General features: G+C 40.9%; 1 protein-coding gene and 1 long non-coding RNA gene across 2 annotated transcripts in view; one reads left to right on the forward strand and one right to left on the reverse strand.

Annotated features, from left to right (window-relative positions):
• Positions 1 to 23,244, forward strand: part of Adamts12 (ADAM metallopeptidase with thrombospondin type 1 motif 12) — a 220,095-nt gene that overhangs the window by 185,160 nt on the left and 11,691 nt on the right. Inside the window, exons 20-22 of the mRNA XM_090332079.1 lie at positions 4,943 to 5,095; positions 14,340 to 14,516; positions 18,977 to 19,120. Coding sequence (XP_090188205.1) covers positions 4,943 to 5,095; positions 14,340 to 14,516; positions 18,977 to 19,120 — 474 coding nt within the window. The remainder of the gene's footprint in view (positions 1 to 4,942; positions 5,096 to 14,339; positions 14,517 to 18,976; positions 19,121 to 23,244) is intronic.
• LOC150064601 (uncharacterized) lies at positions 18,882 to 23,182 on the reverse strand. The gene is made up of 2 exons (XR_016535283.1): positions 23,093 to 23,182; positions 18,882 to 19,621 (listed from the first exon to the last, which is right to left on the reverse strand). It is a non-coding gene; the product is annotated as an uncharacterized LOC150064601 (long non-coding RNA).

Genomic DNA, 23,244 nt, shown 5'->3' on the forward strand with positions numbered 1-23,244 from the left:
TGATCACATTCCTTTCCTAATCAGTTCTAAAGTCTCTTAATAGTAGGAATGCATTGTCAAAAAGTTACGAAGTTTATGGGATGCATTATAGGCATGATTTTAGCCTCACTAACATGACCTCTCTCATTTAATCCTTACCACAGCCCAAGTTCAAGAGTCTTACTAACAGAAAGAATCCTGTGAGAAAGATGAATTAGCAAAAATCTAATACTTGGGACTATTAGCCTTTTGGTACTGGATAGGTGGGACTACGAATGCCTAAGAACAAAGGGCAGACAGTGTCCCTATTGAATTTGACTATTAGAAGATCATTGAGGACTTTGAAGAGTACAATTTCAGTTTTAAATGGAAAGAGATATGAATTTGGATAAAAAGAAAGGGGAGTTCTTTAAGGAAGTATCCCAGTAATAAGTGGTGTCCTACATTAGGGATGTTAATAAGGAAGTCCTGGTCCAAAGTTAATACAAAAGTCTTATTAAAAAGTAGCTGTGAGGCCGGGAGTTTGGCCTAGTGGTAGAGTGCTTGCCTAGCATGCACAAAGACCCGGGTTCGATTCCTCGGCATCACATACATAGAAAAAAAAGCCGAAAGTGGTGCTGAAGCTCAAGTGGTAGAGCTCTAGCCTTGAGAAAGTCCAAGGACAGTGCTCAGGCCCTGAGCTCAAGACCAGGACTGGCAAAAAAAAAAAAAAAAAGTAGCTGTGAGCTGCGCACCAGTAGCTTACATCTATAATCCTACTCCAGGGGCTGAGACCTGAGGATCACAGCCTAAGGAAAGTTCATGATACTCTTATCTCCAATCAACCACCAAAAGCCATATGCATGGCTCAGGTACTAGAGCATTAGCATTGATTAAAAAAAATGCTCAGGTATAGCAGCCAGACCCTGGGTTCAAACCCCAGAATTCTCATTCTCTCTCCCTCCTCCCTCCCCCCCCCACACACACACGTTTGGAAGATCCAGAAATTAGGTGTTTTTTTTTTTCCATCCTCTCATCTTTTCATCCATTCTCAAATCCCAGAGAATTTATGCAATTATTATATTTAAGTATGTTGTGATGATTTTTCCCTGAGGACATTTAATATATATTAATTGACATGTTGAATCAATAAAAAATTACTACAACCAAGAAAAATTGATGTGCATGTTCAAACAGCCATAACTCTTTGAACTCAGATTATAGTAAATCAAGATACAAGAATTAATTATGACTCAAATATCATTGTGTGACTTTGCCCAAAACAAGCTATTTTATTCAATACATCTTAGCTAACCAAAACTGAGCTATTGGCATCTGTTAGTTCTAGGCTCTTTGACTTAAAAAGATGAATAATATTTGATAATCACATGGGTATTATGAAATTCGAGATCCCCATTCAGGGGGAATCAGATTCATGACAAGGCTTGATGCCTTCTCCCTCTGTGTATATTTTGAGATAACGTATTTTTGGTATGGAATTATCACAGAATATTAAGGCTCAGAATAGAAGCTATGGGTTTCGAGTTTCTTATTTGTCCCTGATTTTTATGTGGCTCATTTCTGAAGCTGTTTTTTTTTGGGGGGGGGGGGATAGCCTCTTTCCATAGAAGGGTCACTTACTTCTTAATCACTGCTTCCCAAACTAAAATCACCACTGATGTCAATCTGTCTCCTACCTACTAAAAATCCCTAACAATTCAAGTCAGTACCACTTGACTATTTCCTCTTATTTTAAGGATCAGTGGTTTCTAATGGTAGATGTGATGGGAGACTCGGTGGGTGTGTTTTTGTTTGTTCTGGTGATGGAGGAGACTAGGAAAGATTGAGAGAGGGCTGCTTGTCTGAAAGTCAAGAATGATTAAAAAGCCCTGCACTATTGAAGTAATATTCTTTCCTTTTAAGGAAGAACTGTCCAGTACAGAAAGCCAGTGCTTCAATAGCTGAGAATGCAGGATCCTCAGTTCTACCTCTTGCTTGGGACTCATGCTCTTGCTTCCTGTTTGGCCTGTATACCTACATTCTCTTCCTTTCTTCAGTCCTTTCTACTAACTTTTTTTTTTTTTTTTGCCAGTCCTGGGCTTGAGCTCAGGGCCTGAGCACTGTCCTTGGACTTTCTCAAGGCTAGAGCTCTACCACTTGAGCCTCAGCACCATTTCCGGCTTTTTCCTATGTATGTGGTACCGAGGAATGGAACCTGTGGTAGGCAAGCATGCTACCACTAGGCCAAACTCCCGGCCCTCTACTAACTTTTCTTTAAAGACTGACAAGACTACCATATTTGTCCTCTAAAAAGATTGTTTTAATACTTCTGAAGTCCTTCTCACAAGTTTCCTTATTGCATACCAGATCAGATAGCCTACCAATACCATTAAGCTCACTAATCTGATTTTTTTAATCTTATTGCCTTCTGGTTTTCTTCATTCATCTTATGCTTCAAATAATCCAAATCGTGACATTCCCTTAATGCCTGCTAATGGTTTCATTCATGCCGTTTCCTCTGCATGGAATTTCCTTTTTCTCTACCTCTGCCCTTTCCAATCCTTTCCATTCTCCAGGACCATGTTTTGAGCTCCCTCTTCCATAAAAGCAAGAACTAATTCCTAAAATTCCTTCATGCTTAATATGTCTTAGTTTGTGCTCCCAATTTTTGTCTCATAAATTTCCCTATTGTACAGGACACATTTCTTGTGGTAATCATAGATTTGAAAATGAAGTGATTGACAAAAACTAAAATTGTGGACTTGACTGGATTTATTGGATTTGAACCATGGCTCCCTTCCTACTTGTAAGTCCTCACCGTCCATCTGTAAAATGAAGTTAGTACCAGACTCATAGACTGTTCCACCACAGAGGGACTTACTTTTGGAGGAGTATTGGACACACAGGAGGCCTCCAGAATGTATGTTATGATTTGTATTTACAAAACCAGAAATTTCATGTTATGCAGTGTGCCAGCTAGGACTCTTATTTTGCCAGAAATTCACCTCTCATTGAACTGTCTTTCTCAGTGAGATCCCTTAGGCCAGTCAATTAAATGTAGGCTGTGTCATGGGAATGAAAGTGACAGCATGATTTTCCACAGCCTTTCACATGAGGCTGACATGACCTTCAACATCAGTTCCAATTCGGAGCACCCTGACCCCTGTTCCTTGACCTGACTGATTGGTCATTACAAGATCACTAACCTGGTTCCTAGGACGACATCTTCAGGGCCTTCTTTTCTTCTCCCATTCTCACTCCTCGTTTGAGACTTAAATAAGCAAAACCCTAAACAATAGAACCCTATTTTCACTTTTATTCCATGGGTTTCCTCTTTACAGTTCAATCTTTGGAGTGCCTAAACAGGAATTCGTAGGAAGAAATACAGAAATATGTATTCATGAAAAGAACTAGATTCAGACTCCAGAGACAATGGGTACTGTTGTGCAACATGAATATGGCACAAAAACAAAACTGTAGCTTTCACAGGAGATTTAGCAGGATCATCCCTAATCTGGGAATTCAGCATAATTAAAAATGATCATGAGGGCGGACAATACAGCTCAGAGCAAGCCCTTGCATTTGATCCCTAGCACTACTTTAAAAACTCCTAATTAGGTTAAGTATTTTCTTTTTGATCTACATCAGCACATGAAATTAGCAGTTTACTATTTGTGTGGCTTTGGTTGGGGCCCCTAGACTCTGTTGGCCCGCATGTCTGCAAAGTGATACTTATGTGCCTGCCTCTGTGGCTGTGTTATGTTTGATAGGAAACAGCTGTAAATCACTTACAATGTCCAAGGCAGTGTGCATGAGTGATTTTCTTATGTCCTCACAACAACCAGGAGAGGTCCTGGTGCTGTTACTGGTTTTACAAACTAGAGGAATTGGAGAATCACACAACCAGAGCAGAAGCTATTATTTTCATGGAGACCTCCACACTGAACTTGAGATATTTAAGAATTATAAATAAGTATGAATACTTGAAGGGGGATGAGCTTTACATATAAGAAAGGGGGACTGATTAATCCACCGTTCCTACATCCAGTGAAAAGCACCATGTTGTGACAGCTGTCTAACTCCAAGCTTCAGCATCAGTGGTGCAGCATCTTGGCAATACTATAGACCTGCAGGATCAGAGTCTGCATTGAGCAAAGTTCTGGGTGCTTCCTTCAGAAACTTGAGTTTAAGAAGCACTGCTATGGCAGACATCATACTAAATTATGGTTGTGGGAAATACCCTCTTAATCTTAGGGGAAGCCAGCTCTCCAAGTTTCAGTCTCTTTATATACACTGTAAAAATATTTGTCTACATCTGAGAATTTCTCAAGGAGAGAAGTGTCATTGCAGCGTTAGACGGAGGTGAGGAAAGAAGCATAGAGATCTTCAATGTTGTGGGGACGACTTCCTAGGTATTGGTGTCAGAATCATGTTAAATGTTTGCCCTGGGTTTTCCTCCTGCGTGTAAGTCAGAGAGCCCTGACTCTACTGTGTGTTTGTTGGGATTGAACTGAAGGCCCATTTTGCATTGGATATTGTCAAAGTACGCTCTCACTTCATGCTCTGCAGGTCTCCATGTCACTGGGGCTGACAGATGCTGGATGGATGCTACATCCAGCCATTGCGCTTGCCCTGTAGTTGGGATAACAACTATACATCACCAAGCCCAACAACTAAGTGAGCTGGCACTTCATAAATGCCTTTTCTGCACAGGCTATCCTAAGACGATGGTCCCCCTGATCTCTGCCTCTCAAGAAGCTAGGATTACAGCCTCAAGCTTCTACACTTTTATTCAAGTTAGTTGTGGTAAAATTTAAACCACAGAGATTCAGATTAACTTGTGTGGGTGGGAACTATAGTGTTGGTACATCTAAGGTCTCTAGAACAATCTCAGAAGCTAGCACAGAGAACTCCTGGCCCCAGAGTTCAGGGATGTGTGTGTCTCTCCCAGCCTCTTTCTCCTCCCTCTTTCTCCCTGCTGCAGTGCTCCACCACCTGTGGATTGGGGGCCTACTGGAGGAGCGTGGAGTGCAGCACCCAGATGGATGCCGACTGTGAGGCCATTCAGAAGCCTGACCCAGCTAAGAGGTGCCACCTCCGTCCCTGTGCCGGGTGGAGAGTGGGGAACTGGAGCAAGGTAAGCTCTCAGCCTGGAGACTGGGGACTCTTTTGTAACCCCTTGTCAGTGGCATTTTCTCTTCTCCCTTCTACTACCTCTTCCAAAACCACAGATGAGGCCAGCTCAAGTTTCATAAAGTTTCAGAAGTTTAGCCCACCTGTCCTTTCTTTTCTGGATAAACTGGAATAAAAAGTTAAGTTTGCATCATTGGTTGCTTTGTTCAGCCTGCAATGCTGTTTATAAATTATTTAAAGTTAACATAATAATGAATAATTATATATTGTCAAATGTATAAGTAAATCATGGCTTAGCAGCTCTTCACAAAACAAATACACCGTTTAATCTCCCAGCCCTACAATGAAAAGAAAACTAAGATATAAAGAATAATTTGGTCGTTAAAAGTATGTTTTCATTTTGGCATGCTGGCTTGAGCCTGTAATCCTCGCTACTTGGGAGGCGATGGTCCTTGAGAGGATCATAGTTCAGAACTAGCCTGGGCATAAAATAAGTTCACACGACTCCATCTCACTCAATGGCCAGGCTCAGTGTCATATGTCTGCCATCTCTACTATACGAGAAGCCCCAGAGAAAGGAGCAGACTAAGACTCTACCTCAAAACCTACCAATGCAGAAATGTGACTCAAGTGGGAGATCATCTGTCTAGCAAGTGAGTGGCCCTGAGTTCAAACCCCAGCACTACCAGGACAAAATATGTACATAGTGAGGTGATCGTTTTACCACCCCTGTTAAATGGGCCATGGTTACTGTTATGTCTCTTGTGAAAAAGATATGTTGGGTTTTCAGACTCGTTAATTAAGTCATTAGCCATGCTAACCAGGTCCATTGTTTAGTCCCTGCGTTAGAGCTGAGATGGCCTTTGAGGGTGCCCTGGGACTGGGGCTGAGGGCCAGCGGAAAGGTAGGGAATGGGCCCACAGTGAACTCTAGTGTTCCCTGTAGGTGTCTGGTCCCAGAGAACCAATTCTGACAGCTGAGCCACAGGAAACAAGAAAACAAAGAGCAGAAGTGTTAGGGGGATTGAGACTCTCTAAACCTGAAGAGTTCATTCCACCAGACAAATAGAACCACAGTGTAGAAAACTCTAGTTCTCTTCACAGACTTACCTTCTGACAAGAGCAAAAAATGCACTGATAAGCCTTAGGCCCTTCCCCAAAGTAAGGGTCTGGTCTTCAGGTGGAGAGGAAGTGACATGCTCCTTCAGAAAATTCTTTTGAGCTGTGTGCTGAGATCTGAGGATCAAGTTTCCAAGCCAGTTAGGACACATAAGGACCTGAGAGTCTTATCTCCAATTAACCTCTAGAAAACAGGAAGTGGGACTTGGCTCAAGGGTAGGATGGTAGCCCTGAGCTGAAGAGCTCAGGGACAACGGCCCAGGCCAAGTTCAAGCCGTATGACAAATAAATAAATAAATAAATAAATAAATAAATAAATAAATAAATAAATAAATGCTTCTGACATCTGTTAACCTCCCAGCCCATTTCTATGCCATATTTTGTTTCAGTAATGAGTGCTGCTTCTTTTCTCTTCCAATTCATAACAAACTTAGAATCGAGCAAGGTCTGAATGTTTAAACTACAAATTTCTGTCTTGTTCAAAAACATCTCAAAAATTAAAAAAAAAAAATCCTTGACCTTGCCAAATGCTGTGCAAATCCTAAAGTTCCTTTGTCCTCTCTGTGGGACTAATCCGTTCCTTAGAAATTGCCTGGTTTACAAAAGGACATGTACACAAAGTAGCTTGGAATTTTGAGAAGGTCAAGTCTAGCCTGAGGAATTCTATGTGATATAAAATCACCAGCAATAAATCAGGGGATTTGTGCAGTGAGGTCTCCTAAAGAAAGCCCTGTTTCTCTCCTTTCACTGTTTGCAGATAGTTATTAACCCCAAATGGTTTCCTAGGCTCTATCTGTGTCATATCATCAGCTTTTCCAGAAGATAGTAACTGCCCAACCTGAAGTCTGATCATCAATGTTGCCTCATTTCATCTCTTTTACTAGGGTAATAAATAAACCTTACACCAAAGATACTATTTAACTATTAATAGTCAATGACTGATGCTTTTCTTCACTGCTGTTACCTCTTTCCTGAGAATGTTCATTTGGAATTTATCTTAAATTTTGATGGGCAAATGTAGCTCCAGTTCATATGGATGTCTGGAGTCCAAACTATGCACCAGGAAAGGTTTACGTTTTCTTTCTCAGCTTTACTGATTTGGTTGCTCCTTCCATAGAAGCTCACTGGGAGGCAAAACTCCAATATGAGCAAATAGATTGCTGGTTTTGCCCTCCGAGAGTTATAGATTCTAGCAATTATACATTTCTACCTTTTCTCAGATACCTTTTCAGAAGTAAGCATTTTAATTTGGGAGGGGAAAGATGGAAAAAAAGGGGGGGGAACAAATGGAGACCAATACCCAATGTAATATGTGATAAAGGAAATGTGGCATGCTATTAGGAAGGAGGGGAGGGACAGAAGGGGTAGGGGGGTTCTTACAACAAGCACTGGGTACCAAGGTACTAGTGGCTCGTACTTGTGATCCTAGTTACTCAAGAGGCTGAGATCTGAGGTGTATGCTTTGTAGTGACCCCTGGCATGAAAGTCCATGAGATTCTCATCCCCAATTAGCCATTTTAAAAAAGGACCAGAACTAAAGCTGTGGACTCAAGAGGTAGAGGGACAATTTTGAGTAAATAACCAAGAGATGATGCACAGGCGAGTACTGGTTCAAGATCCAGTACTCACATAAAAATAGCACTGGACATAGAGGATATTAAATAAGATAGATATGTTAAAAATGTAACCCCCTTACTGAACCATGTAAAGATTTACCCAGCCATTTAAAGAATTTTAATTTTTAGTTTAAAAAAACATTTTTGTCTGTGGTAGGACTGGAACTCAGGTCCTGGATTTTTCACACAAGGCTAGCCTTCAACCACTTTGAGCCATAGTTCCACTTCTGGTTTTCTGGTAATTAATTGGAGACAATTATTCCCATTGGAGGATATTTGTAAACTTTGAAAGAAACCTTTGAACCACAGTCCTCAGTTCTCAGCCTCCAGAATAGCTAAGATTATAGGGGTGAGCCACCAGCACCCAACTTACAAATTATAATTTTATCTTGACTCCTTTACATTATTTCACCAGTCAAAGCCAGAGCACTTGAATTCTAAGAGTATAGGGCATGTTGAAACCTTTCCTGAACCTATGACATCAAACTTGAAATGTCCTGGTTCTTTGCTGGAAATTCTCCTCTAAGGTGATATCTAGATTACGGATTTCATATCTTCTCCTTAATGAAGCCTGATTCGCTTGAAATGAACATTCTTCATCGCTAGCAGGAGAATGAGGCTGTACATTGATACTGTGCCTTTCTGATGTCTGAGAGTGGCTAATTAGAAAGTCTTGCTTCTTCCCTTTCATGAATGGAGCTATCTGCACAAAATCAAGGTGATTATCCTAGGTTTGTCCCTGAGGTAGACTTTAGAAAATGTAGCTGTGCGGAATTAAACCCTAGAGGCAGTAATGGGCTAGAAATCAGATGCATCTGAGTTGACAACTCAGCCCTGTCACTAATTAGCATGTACAGTCACCCACTCATCTAATTCCTTAGGAGTGTTATGTTTTCTCACCTCAGAAATGTAGTAGATACTGTTGCCTCAAATTACTCTACAGAATTGTTGTAAGGATCAAAAAATGTTTTAATCAGTTTCTATCATTATAATAAATACCTGAGATAATTAACTTACAAAGGAAAGATTCGTGTTGGCTCACTGTTTTAGAGGTTTTGGTCCATAAAACATTTAGTCTCATTGCTTTGGGCCTGTGGCAGCACATTTCATAACGCTGAGCATGTGACAAGAGCACATGTGACCCCAACACCTGGAAGACCTCCCCCTAGGCTCCACCTTTCAAATTCTACCACTTCCCAAGAGTGCCAGGCTAACAAACCAACCTTTCATAGCAAGACTTTTTGCAGGCCTTCTAGATCCATCTGTATGCAGAGCAAAACTTTACAAAGCAGAAGACTGTTCAAACAAAGCCTTTGTCAAGCTTCGATCTCTATGCCAAAGTTAGAGCTGGCTGTTGGGTATTTACAAATCTTGGTATTTACAATCCAATCTTGGGACCACAGGCTGGTGGACAGGTAATAATAGAGTTAAGTTCTGGCAATGGGGTACTTAGCAGAGGATTTTATTCTTTAATACTAAGCAGATAGGGTACTCAAACTGTCCATGATCTTTGAAGGACTTGATCTGCATACGGATGCCAGCACTCAGTGGGCACCACCGTTTGCCTAACAAAGATGCATTAGATAAATGACTTCATTATTACCCTGATAAAGGATTTTATCAGGAACTTTGGCCGAGTGGTAAGAGTGCTTGCCTAGCATTCACAAAGACCTGGGTTCGATTCCTTGGTGCCACATATATAGAAAAAACCAGAAGTGGGCAAGTGGTATTGTGGCCCAAGTGGTAGAACTCTAGCCCTGAGAAAGCCCAAGGCTTATGCTCAGGTCCTAAGTTTAAGCCCCAAGACTGGCAAAAAAAAAAAAAAAAAGATTGTGGTATAATTGCCACTATGGAAACTAAGGCCTAGGATATTTCGGTTGCTAACACACACTCTGTTAGGAATCTCACAATGCACAATCCCAACTCTAAGACCCACTGGCCATCATCACTTTTATTACAGCGTTCCAGGATGAAAGGAAGTACTGCACACTGCACAGTCACTATGTAATAACTGTACTTCAATTGTATGACACATGCCAATTTCAGAGCAATTCGATTTGGAAAGGGAGGTTTTTGTGATGGAAAAGGGAAAAAAAAGCTGGTGTTGTGACTCAAACCATACAATGCCAGCCTAGTGAGAAGCTCTGAGTTCAAATCCCAGCACTGCTCTCCCCAGAAAAAAAGGAAACAACTGATATAACCACAGAAGTACAATAAATGAAAATTATAAGCTTGAAAACTGTATCTTCTGCAGCTCCAGTATTTCCTGACTGAGCATTTTATTTTTCTTAAGTACTTTAAACTACTGATTTGATAAGCCCTTTCAGAAAGATGTTTCATATTTTCTCTTCAAATGATCTGTCTTTCCACACAGACAGCTTTGCAATTTTACTCTAACAATAGTTGGTTTCATTATTTGTAGCGGTGCTGAAAAGGGAAAGGAAGTGATAGCCTTTCCTTTCAATGTTCAGCATCATCATTTGCTAACAAATCTGGCTTACTCTTGTCCTTGCCTGCCTGTCGTGGGAGTCTACAGGGCTACATTGGTAGGTCTCAGTTTTCCCAAGGAATAAAGTAGCAAGGTAGTCTCTGTCTTGCTTCGTACAGGCAGGTCTCAATTCATATACAGCCCATTCCTAGCAACTTCTATTAAAATTAAATGTATGCAAATCAAAGCGTACAGTTTCATGTTACACAGGAGGCAAAATTGAATAGCAAGGAAGCGGATTGTACACTGAAAAAATCCCTGCTTTTATTTTATCCTTGATATGATTTGTTCATATTTAAATCATTACATGACACCACTAAGTGTGTAAATGAAGGGATCCTTGAGAAGAAAGAAATGGTGGGAGGTGCAGCAATGAAATGGATGCAATGGAAAACCAATTCAGTGATCCCTTGCATGTAAGACCACAGGACATATGGCATCCAGACCACTGGTGTCCACAGGATAGTGACCTCTGTCCATCCCTCCTGGCCTGTCCCCATTGTCTATGCTCACATTCTGACCAACTTGTTCCTAGAGGAGCTGTGTTGTTTCATAGCACTGACTTCTCACACACCCTTCTCTCCACTTCAAATGCCCCCCTACTCCATTTTTCACATAAGTCAGCATCTGCTCAAGATTCCGCCCAAGCCTCTCCTTATTCAAGCCTTTCTGAAATCAGTCAGGTGAAACCGCCTACTCCCTCCTTTCTATCCTCAGGAGATGAGGAGCAGCTTATGATATAGTATTATCTTCGTTGCTTCTGCTTGTCTACTAACCCACCCCTACACCAGTTAGTTGCAAACCACTTCCAGTAGTTACAGAACTGGGAACATCGTTAGTGCTCTGTAACCAGGAAGAAGGGAATTAGGAAAAGAGGGGTAAATGCACTTTTGAATTTTGGTGCTTTTGGAATACAATATTTGATTTTTAAGGGTCTTCTGAGGTTCTTCAGCATTAAAGAAGAGAAGGAAATTGTTTTCAGCATGCTGGTTTAGTGTAGGCACATAACTCTGAGAGCAGGAAAGGACTCAGAAATCACAATGGGATACAATCCATCAATCCTGTGAACTTATAATGCCCCCAAATATTACTCTCATTTAACCACTTTATCTTCCTTTTAACACCAGTGGAGAAATGAGGCATTGTAGAAATGAAGACATGAATCCACAGTCATGAAACCATTTAGAGCCCAGGTTGTAACTGAACGTCAGTTGCTGACCTCCTAATTCTGTTCACTGCCTCTTATTATTCCTGCCCGAACACTCTGTATAAATCCAATGCAGAAAATGTAACAGAATGACCTATAAATCAAAAATATCTTAAGAGAAAAAAGGGGCTAAGCTTTTCAAAAGTTCTGTCAATGGCTCTGTAAGCCAAGGGTGCCTTTCATTCAAACACAATTAGGTTTGCAAAGCAGATCAGTTAACACATACTATAACTGGAAACCTATTTGACTTCAAGCAAGCACAAAGCTCATCTTTCTGTCCCTATTAGCCTGGCTCCTGTTTTAAATCTGGCCAGCAGGCTCCAGGTTAAGAGAATAGGAATCTAAGTGACCTTTGAGGGCAAAAAGGAAATGAATGTGACAATTGGCATTCAACCCACAAAAGCCAAGCAACAGTAAGAGTGATTCGCTCGCTCTACTTCCCTCTTGCTGACTGATTCCGAAGCCCTTTGGAAAATAGGCTAGAGGAAGCATCCTGCCTTAGCTTGGTACAATTGCAGAGCATTGTTTCTCATTTCCCGTTCAATAGGAGTATGTGTTAGCAGAAGAACAATCATTTGAAAATGTCAGTTTTGAAATAACAGATTGTCATAACGAATAGAAAATAAAACACCATTTTACCTCCTGTCTTATTGAAAAAGCTAATGTGTTTGAATTGTGCACTACTTTCTAAAAATTTGTTTTGTCAGACAAATGACAGCTTTGTGTGCGTATTACTAGTGTTCTTTCCTTTTTGTTTTTTTTCCACCACATAAATAATTTTTTATTTATCTTGGATCACGATGTGATTTCCATTGTATAGATAAATCATATTTATTTATCCTTACTGGTAATCGCTTACCTTGTTTCCAGTCTTCTTGCTACAAACTATGCTGGAATGAATTAGTTTTGCATGCCTGATTTTATGTTCCTTTTGTTTCTTTTTTCAGCTAATTGTATATTGGTCGCTATTTTCTTTTTTGTGTTTCAGCAAGGCAGGAACATGAAATTTTTCATTTGCATTGTGGGGAAGTTGCCTGGAAAATGCTGATTACTTCTGAGTAGCTAAACACTTGGTAGATGTGAGCTTTAGAACATTCTCTATCCTTTTGTCACACAGGGTGATCTTTCCATGTTATAGAGACTAAGATTTCAAGTTAATAGAAGGGGGAGCGGTGTCTGGAAATCTCCATCTACTGAAAATACTTGAAGAGTTTTCTTCCCTCAGCTACAAACCAATAATCGTGACTACCCTACCACAGCCATAAGGAACCATTTGGAGAGGAGGGCCGCAGGAAAACATACAGTAGCAGATGACCTTTCCTGCTGGCCCAATGACCCAAATGCAAAGTGGGGAGGTGAAGAAAGATACTACTCATCTTGTGGTAACCCGAGATCAGTTCTGTCCATTGGAAGTCCTTCCCATTAACATTTTCTCAGGACCCAATTTTTCATTCAACGGATCCATTAAGGTTCATTTACAGTGGACCTGGCCATATGCTGAGTGCTCTGAGTACAATGCTGAACAGGGCTGGTTCATCCTGCCGTCATGTCAGAAACAATCAACAGAAAGAATGAGATCAAAAGAAAGAATAGTGAGATAGACGAGGAGAAAATACATGAACTAGTTTGCATTTCTAGTTGAAAGATGAAGTATTCCTCCCAGAAGAGTACTTCATCTAAAGGAGGATAACATACTCAAGGGGCTCTTGTTCAAGCTGAGGCCTAAAGAAAGGGCAACGGCAGGAAGTGCAGAAGTGGAGAAGGGACCATTAGAACATAGGAATGTATTAGTGACCCAAGCAGAATCAGGATGGATGAGTGCAGGTGGCTCCCTAGATCCCTCTGGTCTCTACTTTGTGTCCCTTGGACAGCAACATGACAGAGCCCAGTGCAGAAGCTGGAGAAATCTATCTGGAATTGCAAGCAAAGTCCTAACTGTAGGCAGCATAAGCTCATCAATGTTCATTCTCAGCCGAAGTCTTTCCACAGCCTGCAGCTTACCTGGGCAATGTCATGAGATGGAGCAGGATGTTTTGTGCCACAGATGCTGGAGATGGGGGGAAAGGATGATTGATAGGACCCCTTTGATGGCTTCTTGCAGGCACACACCAGAAAGTTCTCAGTAATAGAATTAAGTGATGACAGATATAGGAGAGATGGTGGTGAGGACAGGAAGGGCTTTGCTACTCCCATGAGTCAGTCTGCTGAGCAATTAGTTATTCAGATTATTCAGATTATTTCCCAAATGTAAATCCTTCTCATACATAAATCCTCCCTAGGAGATGCAGTAACCTCTGTCGTGTTCAGAGGCCTGGAGAACTCCTATGTTTAGGCAGGCTCCGAGAGAGCGATGGAGGTGGCTTGTCCAAGCCAGCCCTCCACAGGGATCTAAGATGCCCCAGTACAGGAAACTAGGCCACTGCTTTGCCTGAAAGATGGCCTGTGGGAACGGCCACCACCAAGACAGATTGTACCAGCAGGCTCTCCCCACCCCTCCGCAGCAACTGCAGCTGCCTGTGAGGTAGCATTCATGTCTCACCCCAGCCTGCAGTTATGACTCCTGAGGCTCAGAGAGCTTCTGGGACTCATCTAAGGCTCACAATAATGTGCAATCAAACTTCAGTTCTCACAAAATCCTCACACAGATTTTCAGACACCACAAACACCCTAACTACCAGGGTTCCCTTCTCTGGCTTGTGAAAGAAAGCAAGGTTCATGTGACCTGGCTCCTGGGAGTCTGGCATCTCTGGGGAGGAGGGGAAGGTTGTGGCTGTCTGAAGAAAGGACTGAAATGACCCCTTGTTTTGGGTCTCATGTAGTGCTCTCGAAACTGCAGCGGAGGCTTCAAAATCCGAGAAATTCAGTGCATGGACAGCCGGGATCACCGGAACCTGAGGCCGTTCCACTGCCAGTTCCTGGCTGGCATTCCTCCCCCACTGAGCATGAGCTGCAACCCGGAGCCCTGTGACGAGTGGCAGGTGGAGCCCTGGAGTCAGGTATGGTCCCTGGGAATAGACAAACACTAGCAGGCAGCACGGGACACTGAACGGGGTGTAAGTGTGCAAGTCAGGGTTGACCACACTCGCATTCTGCCATTGATTCGCCTGCGTTCAGGGAAAGCTGATGGAGTTGAACACCTGGCGAGCTTCAAGAGCTCCATGGAGAAGGTGATCCGTGTGGTGTGAAGCCTTTTAACCCAGGCTGGTCTCACAAGGGTCTTGCTGAGGGGATGAAAACAGCGGGATGGTTTGAACAGAGACCACAATGGTGAGAACCTGCCCATCCAAGGAGTCGAGTTGAGCTGCGGACAATGGCCAGGTCCTTTCCACACGGCGGAACTTTGGTTTCATCTCTCAATTAAATGTCCAGTCCATTGTTTGCACAGATGAAAAAGATGTATGTCTCTTTTGTGAGGCTCTGCTGCTCTTGATTTCATTTTGGCACATGAATAAAGTATGAGGGTTTCATTTGCTAGAAATAAATGGATCCCTAGCTAGAAAATACCCCCAACAATATCCACGAGTGACAGAAATATGAGGAAACAAAATAACATACTATATTTAAGTGTGTCCAAAAGGAAGATACATTACATACAATATCTAATTTAATATTTAAGTTAATCTACTATTTGATTTAATGAACTGAATAGTAGGCTTATTAATTCTATTACAGAAGAAGAAACTAAGTCTAAAAGAGGTTGAGAAAGTTACCTGAGGTTATGTGACTAGAAGACAAATGATGAAGTACAAATTTAAACACAAAATAGACTCCAGGGTCTGTGTCCCTTCCACTGTAGAGCGTAGCCCACTGAGGATTAAGCAAAGAGCAGAGTGAGGAGAAAGATGAACTGACACTTACCCCAGGGTCACCTACCATATGCCAGGAAGGGGTGGCCACAGAGGACACCGATTAATGTCAGAAGCTGTGGAAAACTGAGTCCCCTGGAACCACTTACTAGGACAAGCACCCACTGGATTCCTGGGGCTCTGGGCCACTACTTGGTGTCTTCTTGTCTTTATTTTGTCAGCCATGGGTCTTGAACCCATGGCTTAGGCTGGGTCCCTGAGCTCTTTTTCCTCAAGGCTAGTGCTCAACCACTTTGAGCCACAGCACCACTTCGGGTTCTCTGGTGGTTAATTGAAGATAAGAGTCTCACAGACTTTCCTGCCCAGGCTGGCTTTGAACCACGATATTTAGAATTCAGCCTCTTGAGTAGCTAGTATTTTTTGGCCAGTCGTATGGGTTGAACTCTAGGCCTGGGCCCTGTCTCTGACCTCTTCAGCTCAAAGCTAGTGCTCTACCACTTGAGCCACAGCACCACTTCCAGTTTACTGGCGCTTAATTGGAGATAAGAGTCTCACATACTTTAGTGCCAAGGCTGGCTTTGAACCATGATCCTCATATCTCAGCCTCCTGAGTAGCTAAGATTACAGGTATGAACTACCAGTGCCTGACTCATTCTTTTACTGACTATAAAAAGGCTAATTGTAGGTATATTTTAGATATGAGACAGTTGTCTGTTATATGGCTAGTGAAGATCTTCTCTCACTCTGTGGGCTTTCCATTTAACTTGCTAGCTATGTCCTTTGCCATACAGAAGCTATGCAGTTTAATACAGTCCCATTTGTCCACATTTTCTTTTATTTTTTTGTGTTTCTGGACCTATATTAAGACAGATTCATCCTGTAGCAATGTGTCTTAGTGTATCGCCTATTCCTTCCTGTAAAGTTTTGAGGGTATCTGCTTTTACCTCAAGGTCTTTCATTCATTTGGAATTAATTCTGGTGCAGGGTGACATATAAGGACCCAGCTTTAGTTTTCTATAGGTACGTAACCAATTCTGCCAACACCATTTGTTAAAGAGGCTGTATTTCTTCCATGTTATTTTTTGGGGGCTCCCTTATCAAAGATTAGGTAGCCATAGGTATATGGGTTGATTTCTGGGTCTTCAGTTCTATTCCATTGGCCTCAGGCCTATTTTTGTGCCATAACCAAACTGTTTTCACTACTATAGCTCTGTAATATAGTCTGAAGTTTGGTATTGATATTCCTCCAGCTTGGTTCTTTCTGTTAAGGATTATTTTTGCTATACAGGGTCTTTTATATTGTTCTATATAAAATTTTGGATTGCTTCCTCTATTTCATTAAAGAATGACACTGGGATATTGATGGATATGGCACAATTGCCATTTTCACAATGTTAATTCTTCCAATCCAGGAGCAGGGGAGGTTTTTCCATTTCCTTAGTTCTGCTTTGATTTCCTTTTTCAGGTTTTTAAAGTTTTCACCATAAAGATCTTTACATCCTCAGTTAATTCCTAAGTATTTTATTTTCTTTGAAGCTATTGCAAAAAGAGTTGCTTTGCTGATTTTCTGCCTTACTCTTCTCATTTGTTGGCATACAGGAAAGACATTGATTTTTGTGGGGGGGGGTGTCTTGGGGCTTAAACTCTGGCTGGGCCTGGGTACTGTCTTTGAGCTCTTCAGCTCAAGCCTACAGCCCTACCCCTGGGTCTGGGCATTGTCCCTGGGCTCTTTAGCTCAAGGCTACCATCCTACCCCAAGAGCCACAGCCCCACTTCCCCTTTTCTATTGATTAATAGGAGATAAGAATCTCAGGGTCTTTAGTGCCTGGGCTGACTTTGAACCATGATCCTCAGATCTCAGTCTCCTGAGTAGCTAGGATTACAGGTGTGATCTACCATGCCTGGCTAAGCCATTGATTTTTGAGGGTTAATTTTATACCCTGCTACTTTGCCAAAGTTTTGTTTCAAAAACAAATCCTCAAAGAAACAATCATCCTATTAGAGGTGGGCTAAAGACTTAAAAAGAGATTTCTCTGAAGGGGAAATAAAAATGGCCTATAGACACATGAAGAAATACTCCATATCTCTGGCCATATAAGGAATGCAAATTAAAACAACATTGAGATTCCACCTCACTCCAGTTACAATGGCCATGATCAAGAAAACTAATAACAACAGATGCTGGTGAGGATGTGGCCAGGAAGGATCACTACTACACTGTTGGTGGGAGTGTAAACTCCTTCAATCACTCTGGAAAGCAGTATGGCCATTCTTCAAAAGAGCTCCCTATGACCCAGAAATCCCACTCCTTGGCATTTACCCAAATGTCCAGAAATGTCCAGAAACAAGGGAATACTAAGGCTCCTAGCACAAAACACCCATAGTAATATGACTTCTGGAATGTAACCCTTTGTACAGCTACTTAATGAAAATAAATAAATAATTTTAAAAGGTACAAAAACAGTGCATGAAGCAAAAAAACTAAAATAAATCCCATTTTAATTGTCAAAGAATCCAAATGGTTTTCAGACTGAGCACCAATGGCTCATGATTATAATCTTGGGATGCTGAGATCTGAGGATAATGATTTGAAGGCAGCTCAGGCACAAAGCTCTAGTTAATCACCAAAAATCCAGAAGAGAAGATGTGGCTCAAGTGATAGAATGCTAGCCTTGAGTTTAGAAGCTCAGGGACAATATACAGTCTCCCCCCCAACACACACACCTACACACACCCCACACACAACACACATTTTTCAAAAATTCTTAGTGAGTTATTTAATTTCTTCTTATTTATTAGAAAATATAGCTTATAAAATTATTCTAGTCAGAAAAACATTAACATGCTTTGGCAATAGATTCCTAAAGAAAGATGATTTTTCCATCTTAAGATTCTTTTATGGCAATTACAACCCCTGCATCTAAAAAAAAAAATAGGAAAAGAAAAAAAAACCTGAGTGATACCATCAACTTCACTCTTCCTAAGGTAGATATTTTTAATTCTAAAACTATACAATGGGATAGTTTTGAATTAAAACTATTTAAATTAAAACATTTTGAATAAAAAGTAAACAGGATCATAATGCAAATATGAAATCTCATTACAAATCATAAATATATCTAAATTTTTGCCTTTGGGATTCTAAATGCTTCTTCCAGAAGGCAAAATGCAGACAACATGAGTCAATTTGGGGCTGGGGGAAAACTCATTTGTCTTTACAACTATAATTCTTTCCTCAAATGTATTATTTGACAGTAAGCTATCAGGCAACTTTTGGTTTTTCTCTTCCTTTTGTCCTCAGGATTTCCACTGCCAGCCTCTTCCCCACCCTTTAAGTTTTGCTTCATTTTTATTCTGTAAATAACTAGTGTAGTCATCGTAGGGAACCTGAAAAAACGCTCCAGGTGCCAACAAAGATACTGATTTTTCTGTTAATACACAACAAATATGGTAGTACTTGGAGGACTACATTAAATTATAACTCCCTGTATAGCCTTTTGAAGTTCATTAAAAGAGTACATTATATGTATATCGTGTATATTGTAGATGCAAGAATGAAGCTCCTTTGTACAATTTATTTATACTAAAGTTCCATCCTTGACATTGAGCGTGTCCTTACCTGATTTCCTCCTAATCTCATTGTGAATCAGTGTTCCAGGTCATGTGGAGGCGGAATTCAAGAGAGGAAAGTGTCTTGTCCAGGAAATCTCTGTGACTGGACAAAAAGGCCACCATCAACTGTCCCCTGCAATCTTCACATTTGTTGTCACTGGGCCACTGGGAACTGGAGCTTGGTAAGAGTTGGTTATAGATGCCTTGATTTATTTATCTTATGAGAGGAAGTAGCATCCATGCTTTAGGTTATAAAAAGTTCCACCCATTCACTCAAATGTTCACATAATAACTGGTTTCCAGTGTGTTTCCATATGCTTCTATTTTTATACTTTCCTCCCAGATCTTCCAGACTTGCCAATAGTTGCCTCATAGCTGCTGCAGATCAATGCTTATGGCCCCAAGTCCAGAAGAGAAAAATCAAATGCTTTCCAAAAAGAAAATATCAAACACAAAAATCATTCCAGCAGCAAAATCTAAGGGTAGGCTCGTGTGGGGCTGGCTTTCTTGGGTTTTCCCTAGGGCAAGGAGGAGTATGTAACCTAATGTCTCAAAACATTAGGCTTATTTGCACCTAGTGAATGTAAGACCTCTTGTCTGTCCCCGGAGGTTAACCAGATGGCACACCTGCTTGATGAAGATCAAAGTTTGTTTACTGCAAAAGAGACACTGTGTTGGTGATACTAAAAACAAAGAAAAGTTAGATAGTTAGATGCTGCCATGGTTTTAATTTGTGCCTGAGTTTTCTGGGAGAAATGCAACCCTTTATTAGGTAAGATAATGCTGGGGAAGCAGAAGTACTTTAAAAGGAGGTAAATGAGTCAACTCTCAAGTGATATTTTAGCATAATGATTACAGTATAGGGGAACTGATTGCTAGTTTTCTACAAGCTGAATGAACTACTGTATCTTGCAGCAGTTATCTAGGGGTGGGAGGAGATACCACTCATCCACTGGCTCCTGAATACCTTTGGTGTAGAGTCTCTCCTTCAAGGAGCACTATTCATATTCTTCTGTGAATGTCAACGTCTGTGGACATATTCAGTGTCCACATGTATGGGCACTGAACAGGTTGAACCATGTCTCAGGTATATCTAGCAAGAAGAAAGCCCAGAGGCAGGAGAGGTGAGGCCCATGGTGGGACCTGAGGGTCAGATCACTGCACTGTGCATCTATGAAGTTGAGTGACACATTAGCTGGCACAGATAATAGGATTAGGAGATAAGAACAGGAGCTACAAGAACTTAATACATTACACCTTAGCAATGACTATTTTTTAACCAAATAATCCATTCCTGTATGAGTATGTTTATTTTGAACAAAAACTTCTAGTGTTTTCTTAGGGTTTGCTTAAGTACAGGATTACATTTCAGTGTGTTCTGTGGACACGAGAACAGCATGTATTTTTGATATAATAAACAAAGTAATGAAAGATGTCAAATTATGTGAATGCATGCATATATATCATTTTTATTTTTGTTGTTCTTAGGATATATAGGAATTTAACAAATACTTTTATTAGTATATATTAACAAGATGGGGAATACCCTCAGATATCTTCATATATGCATACAATGCCCCCTTATCAAATTCACCCCTTCTCATGCTCCCTCACTCTATTTCCCCTGTATCTTAAAACAACTTCAACATGTTTCACTGTTCTACTTTCATACAAGTATTGAGAATTCTTCAACTTGTATGGTGTTCATAAAATCACTGAGTCATTCTAGGAAGTTTAATAGAAACATTTCTTCGAAAGTCAGAAATTGTTATATGATTTAATACATTAATTGGAGTACCTTAAATTTTTGATAAGAACCTTTGGTAAAGAAACAAGATAAAAACAGAAAATGTAAACATGTCCAAGATTGTTATGCTGGAAGTGTCAGTAGAACAATCATGAAGTTATCAGGCATCTATCATTCAACTCCTAGAAACTGAAGAAATTATAAAATATGCCAGATTTTTTTTTTGCCAGTCCTGGGCTTGAGCTCAGGGCCTGAGCACTGTCCTTGGACTTTCTCAAGGCTAGAGCTCTACCCCTTGAGCCTCAGCACCACTTCAGGCTTTTTTTCTATGTATGTGGTACCAAGGAATTGAACCCGGGTCTTCATGCATGCTAGGCAAGCACTTTAACCACTAGGCCAAACTCCCGGCCCCTAAAATATGCCAGATTTTTTATTTTAAATTTTTCTGCCAGTCCTAGGGCTTGAACTCAGGGCCTGAGTTCTTGTCCTTGGGCTTTCCTAAAGGCTAATGCTCTACCACTTGAGTCACAGCACCATTCCCAACTTTTCTATGTATGTGGTACTGAGGAATTGAACCCAAGTCTTTGTGCACTCTACCACTAGGCCAAACTCATGGACCTTAATTTAATTTTTTTTAAGTAGTTATACCAAGAGGTTTCAATTCAGCCTGTCAGTTTGTAAATACAATGCATCTCTATCAGTGCTATCCCTTTCATTTAGGCTACAAAACAAGGCTCAGGTCTGTAATCCTAGCTACTCAGGAAGCTGAGATCTAAGAATCTCAGTTCAAAACTAGCCTGGGCAGGAAAGTCCATGAGACTCTTATCTCCAATTAACCATAAGAAAACTGGCACAGGGTATGTTTCCTCAGCAAGAAATTAGAGCCATGGTATTCAAGAATACTTGGACACAAAGAGATATTCAGAGTCAGTTTTCTGCCAGTATTTTAAACAAGTTTGGCCACACACACTGAAGGTCATGTGCTAGCTCACAGGCCTCTAATATATGACTGCCCCAGTAGGAGAAATTGCCCAGTAGATGAGATAAACAGAACTTTCTGAATTTACCTTAACCCTGTAATTTTTCAGCAATCCAGACTTCAAGTTCACCCCCATTGCAAATGGGATGAACCAGGACTAATTTTGGACCCTTCATTCATCAACTTTCATCAGGTTAATTGACCATCACTCATTTAACCACAGCCCCTTCGTTATGTCTATCTGAGGGTGTCCATTAAATACTCATCTAATTAATATACCCCATCTCCAACAAAGTTTGAGTGTTATTGTCTACCCATCAGCTTCAAAAAGCTCACAGATCAAGAACACAATCGCCTTCTTCACATCCAGGCCTTAGCAGGAGGAGGCCTTGATCACTCTAGACCTGCCTTAGCCCAGCTGCCTGGACTTTTCACAAAATACTTTGGAATCCCACCTAACGATAATGTATTTCATCAGTAATAAAATCAAGTGCAAACGCTAGGCAAGAAAATTTGATATAATGTGAAGTCATAAAAATATTGCAAGTAATCATGTACTAGTGTGACTCACCCCTATAATCCTAGCTACTCAAGAGGCTGAAACCTGAAGATCCTAGTTCAAAGCCAGCCCAGGCAGAAAACTCTCTGGAGACTTTTATCTCTGACAAACTACTCAAAAAAAAAAAAAGCCAGAATTGGCACTGGACAGGCCCAGAGTTCAAGCCCCAGGACCAGAAAAAAAAATGTCCCAAGTCTGAACCCTTCTCATGGGAGAAAAAAATCTCACAGAAAATTAAAATCAACAAATGAAGACTTAGTTTCAATTCCCTAAGGAAGCTAGAAGTGCTGTCTTTAACACAGGGATAGACACATGTTGCAGTTTCCTTTATACAATCATGTATCAGACAGTAATAATTGTGTACATCTCAGAATAGGGGAATGGAATGAGGCTCACACCAAGCAGACCCGCCTAGAAATCAAGCTGAGTGTACACATACACCACATACATATATATATATTTGTCTCTATTCCCAAGCTCCCTAAATACAGAGAAGGAACAGAACTGAAAATAAAAGACAAAGGTGAGAGCAGAGAGAGAGAGAGAGAGAGAGAGAGAGAGAGAGAGAGAGAGAGAGAGAGAGAGAGAGAGAGAGAGAAATAGAGAAGACAAAGAAGATGAAGATGCAATGGAACTCAGCCAGTTAGAGAATATTACTGAGAAGCATGGAAAAAAAGGAACTTGCTTCTGTACTATGGCATATTTTCATCAGGTACATTTGCATGATTCACCTTCAGATGGACTCTCTTGCTGTGTCTCAATTCTAGATTCCCAAGGAAATGACCAGTGGAACAGCTGGATTCAGAGACCTATGCTGGATTCAATTCAATCTAGTAATCTAAAATGCAGGACTCTCGACTCACACTTACAAGTTATTCGTGCCCCATTATTCTATGGCTCATTTAACAGGTTTCTTGGTAATTGAGATTTTCCATGTTTCACTAGGGTAGAGTTAGCTAGAAGGGCTTTGCTGGTATTCCTGGAGAAAGAATTCCAGCCCATTGTGCCTCTGGAGTAGAAT

This window comes from Megascapheus bottae, chromosome 4 (genome assembly GCF_031878675.1).
Source record: "Megascapheus bottae isolate mThoBot1 chromosome 4, mThoBot2.hap1, whole genome shotgun sequence".
NCBI lineage: Eukaryota > Metazoa > Chordata > Mammalia > Rodentia > Geomyidae > Megascapheus > Megascapheus bottae.